This window comes from Phoenix dactylifera, chromosome 6, assembly GCF_051530095.1.
Source record: "Phoenix dactylifera cultivar Ajwa chromosome 6, Ajwa_hap1_PhDact_Kaust_v1.1, whole genome shotgun sequence".
NCBI classification, from domain to species: Eukaryota; Viridiplantae; Streptophyta; class Magnoliopsida; order Arecales; family Arecaceae; genus Phoenix; species Phoenix dactylifera.
In genome coordinates this window covers 9,228,332-9,232,527 of record NC_143195.1, presented here as the reverse complement: position 1 = coordinate 9,232,527, position 4,196 = coordinate 9,228,332, and the positions used below count along the sequence as shown (strand labels likewise).

The 4,196-nt window shown below is 40.4% G+C and overlaps 1 protein-coding gene across 7 annotated transcripts; it reads left to right on the top strand.

Annotated features, from left to right (window-relative positions):
- The first annotated feature begins 639 nt into the window (after nt 1-639).
- Nucleotides 640-3,980, top strand: LOC103697207 (putative protein phosphatase 2C 27). Of its 7 annotated transcripts, none has more exons than XM_039126872.3 (5): nt 640-779; nt 1,518-1,635; nt 1,773-1,964; nt 2,177-2,382; nt 3,192-3,980. In XM_039126872.3, the coding sequence occupies exons 2-5, from the start codon at nt 1,579-1,581 to the stop codon at nt 3,745-3,747; spliced, it is 1,011 nt and encodes a 336-aa protein (XP_038982800.3). In that variant the 5' UTR covers nt 640-779; nt 1,518-1,578; the 3' UTR covers nt 3,748-3,980. The 7 variants fall into 7 exon arrangements, with proteins under 7 accessions (XP_038982800.3, XP_008777243.4, XP_088579386.2 ...); XM_008779021.6 differs by having other exon boundaries at nt 641-779; nt 1,518-1,671; XM_088723260.2 differs by having other exon boundaries at nt 652-783.
- Nucleotides 3,981-4,196: the final 216 nt, after the last annotated feature.

Genomic DNA, 4,196 nt, shown 5'->3' with positions numbered 1-4,196 from the left:
AAATTAGCTCTAATCTCTTTGCCATAGATGATGGTCCATCTTTGTTCACTATAGTTAAAAGGTTTTTCATTTTCGCCAATTTTGAGCACTTTGTGAAGTATAGCATAATAATAGTTTTGAAAGATGCAATGGACAAGTTTTAAAGTCCACTACTAAACCATATAATTTTTGAAGAAAAAGTTTGTTCTACATTAAGCAAATCAATAACACTTTATTAGCAAAAATAGCAAATTAGACAAGACCATAATGGAACCAATTAAAAATAATATTGTTGCATGTCATTTCAGAGCCTTTACCTAATCGATGATCATCACCTAATTCCTTTCCTAAAGTTGATCTGGTGTACTTACAATCATCATCATCCAATCATTCGTGGCCGTCCAACGACCGCATACTCAAATTTGCCCACGGGCATAAACGGCAAGATCCCATCCGTCCAGATCCCCCAGGAGGAAAGTATCCGACGGCTGGGGATCGCCAGCTGCACCCATCCGCGATGCTCAAACCGCCATCCAGTCAGCACCCCCATCGAGCCACTACCCGATCGAAACGTGTCCATTTCCGGACCTTCCTCCGATAGTCACCTGGATAGGCGCGAACCAGATGACCTGCGGTCGCCGGTCGCCGATGCCCCGGTATAAAAGGCCAGCAGTTCACCTTCTTTACCTTTCTCTCTTGAAAGCTGTGGCAATTTTTTTCGCTCCTTCTCCGACTCGTTTGGGTTTTTTTCTCTCTCTTCCTCTCCAGATTCAGAAGTATTTAAGAAAAAAAGGGACAAGGCAAGTGCTATGTATTATTGAATCTTTTGGAATTAGAGTGTTTTGGCTGCTTAATTTGAATGATTTATGCTTTATGTTCAAGAACATGTGGAAAATTTTGGATTCTTTCTTAGGATTTGGCCTGTCGTGTTTTATGCTGTTTAGATATATTAATTCGTTATATTTGCACAAGAAAGTTGGTATTTTGGTCAATTCTGTCGTAATTTTTATAGGATTGTAGAGGAATCGGGGTAGGGTTTCTTGGTAAGGGAGCAGATTTCATCCGAGGAGTCGGATATTTGGTGAAAAAAAGATCCCATCTTCCGTTCTTTGGAGACATTTGAGATCTTGTGGTGCTTGGGTATTATAGGATTTCTTGAAGGTTGGTGTGAGGTGGACTCTTTAGGGTTATGAGCCATTCAGTTAAGTTGCCTATTGTTGTGATCTGGAGCTTGATACCAAGAAGCAGCAGATTAGTTATGATTTTTTAGCTTGCAAATCGCTCCTGTTTTAATTGCTTGGATTTATTTTTTTTGGGAGATTTAGTTTTCTGGAACCTCGTGGGTGTTGGTTGGATTTAGGATTCTGAAGGCTTGGTACATGATTGGGGCTTGTCAAGAAATTTGTTGAATGCTTTCTCGTGGAAAGATTGGATCAAATCATAGTTTTTGTTAGCAAAGGGTGGTGCATTCATGTTTTGGGAAGGAAGATGGCGGCCAGTGCTGAATTTTCTCCTCCTTTTACAATGTTAGAAGGCAGGTATAGAGGCAAGGAGAATGGATCTTCTGCAGCTGGTGAAGATCCTGAGACTCCGGAGGGCATGAAGGAGACGAAAGCTGGGAAACCACCTCAACATCTTTCGGTTATCCGGCATTGTGTGAGCACCACCCGCCTAGCTGATTCCACTGACTTAGTATGTTATCTTGATGGTTTGATGCCATTTGAATGCTCTGTTTGTGTATCCATTCTGTTTGTGGCATTGGCTGTTACTGCAAACTCATTCTATCCTTGTAGGATTTGGTGGAGAGGCTGGGCTCAACATCTCCACCACAAGGGCAGTCTGGGTTCTTGCCTGTGTTTCGGTCTGGAAGCTGCTCTGAGATGGGGCCGAAACCATTCATGGAGGATGAGCACATCTGTATAGATAATTTAGTTGAACATCTTGGAGCCCTTCCAGATTTTCCATCACTGGGTGCTTTTTATGGGGTGTGTTACCTTCATGTGGAATTCAATTTTTTGCAATATCGATTATTATATGGTATTTGATACCCATTGTGATGTCAGTCAAAACTTGCCTGATGCTGGCATTAGGTTTGCTTAATTGCCACTAAGGATGCTTAACTAATACAAGTTTATGGTTATGTGAGGGAGATATATTTTTGTGTCAGTTGCTGGGGTAAAGCTGTTGATAAATGCAGGTATTTGATGGCCATGGTGGTACAGATGCAGCATTGTTCGTTCGAAAGAACCTGCTCAAATTTATAATTGAGGACAGCCATTTCCCCACTAGTGTGGAAAAGGCAGTAAAAAGTGCGTTCATGAAAGTTGATCATGCATTTGCTGATTCCTGTTCTCTTGATCGCTCATCTGGAACCACAGCTTTGACAGCCCTTATTTTTGGAAGGTTAGGTTGTTAAATTTCTGCCTACTACCTTGCAGTTTATTTTTGGCTGCTAAAATGTATTGAAGTCCACATATATGGAGAAATACGTTCTTGATTTCATCTCCACTGTTTTGAGAAGGTGTTACTCTTAACTAAACTAAAGCTACATTGAACAACAACTTTAAGTCTTTGAATGGGTCATCTTTCATTAATTTTTTGGTGGCATAGTTACTTTTCATTTTTATCAGAATAAATTTTGAAGAAACTACTTTAACTATCTTCATTAATCCATTATGTTATAATTTCTCAAAAAAGAAGAACAAAAAAAAGTTTAAGAGATAAATGTGTGGGAAAATTCAAAATTGGCTAATGATTCCATACTTTTATTAATAAAAGCTAAAAAAATGAAAGATATCATCAAACCCATTGGAACCCAGAATTCCATATAATGTTAATGTAATCATCTTCCATAGTTGCATTTAAGGCACTTATGTCGATATCTTATGCTATCTATATTATTTAATAATTACATCTGGGTATCTGATTTTCTGCAGAATCATTCTTAATTGAAGGTCAGAAAGTTGGAAGCTTCTGTAACCTGCATTTGAGATCAGGGCATTCTTGTATTCTGTATCGATAATCTAATCTGCGTATAATCATGAATTCTTAATTTCAGTGCATGAATTAGTATAAAATTGTTGTATTGCTTATTGCTGCAACCAGCAACTTAAGCTTAGTGTTCATTGCTTTATGTTCATTAATTCACTTGATGTTCTTACATGGCTATACTGGCTTGATCTTAAATTTCCTAATCTTCCGGTGCTGTGCAGGACTATGCTTATCGCAAATGCAGGCGACTGTCGAGCTGTGTTAGGGAAGCGTGGGCGAGCAATTGAACTTTCCAGGGACCATAAACCCAACTGCAACAGCGAGAGGCTTAGAATCGAGAGACTTGGAGGCATGGTCTATGATGGGTATTTGAATGGCCAGTTATCTGTAGCGAGGGCTCTTGGTGATTGGCACATGAAGGGGTCAAAAGGTTCTGCCTGCCCCTTGAGCGCTGAACCGGAGCTGCAGGAAACAACCCTCACCGAGGAAGATGAGTTCCTAATAATGGGCTGTGATGGTATTTGGGATGTGATGAGCAGTCAGTGTGCAGTCACGATGGTGAGGAAAGAGCTCATGATCCACAATGATCCTGAGAGGTGTTCAAGAGAGCTAGTTCGGGAAGCACTCAAGCGCAACACCTGCGACAATCTTACCGTGGTGGTTGTTTGCTTTTCAACTGACCCACCCCCTCGCATCGAGATAACCAAATCACGAGTACGGAGAAGCATATCATTAGGGGGACTGCATCTCCTCAAAGGGGCTTTGGATAGCAATTGATGTCGGATTCATTGTTTTGAGATCTGGAGCCTGCAAACAAGTGGGGGTCTTCCAAAATTTTGGCCTCCTTTTGGAGAATAAATCGTGAGAAGCGAATTTTTTCTGAGGTGTAGATTAATCTTGTGTATTTGAGATTAAACTATTTGGTACCCAGTGGGAAGCATTTGATAGCTTCTTTTGTATCTCAATTGAGTGCTTCCATAATATCCCATAAAATCTTGCAGCTTGATCGAGTGCTGACTCTATGTTTTCATACCTAACCTCTCATGGCAATATCAACTTTAATGTGCTGCCATGAAAAGTAGAGAATAGCCAAAGAGCCCAACTATTTTGCTTTGGCCATAGTAAGCATCCAGGTTACCTGCATTTCTGCTGACATGTGGTTCCACTAGAATCATTATCTCAGTTGCTATTTGAATGGTTAACTTGTGCCATCATTAGAATGTTGC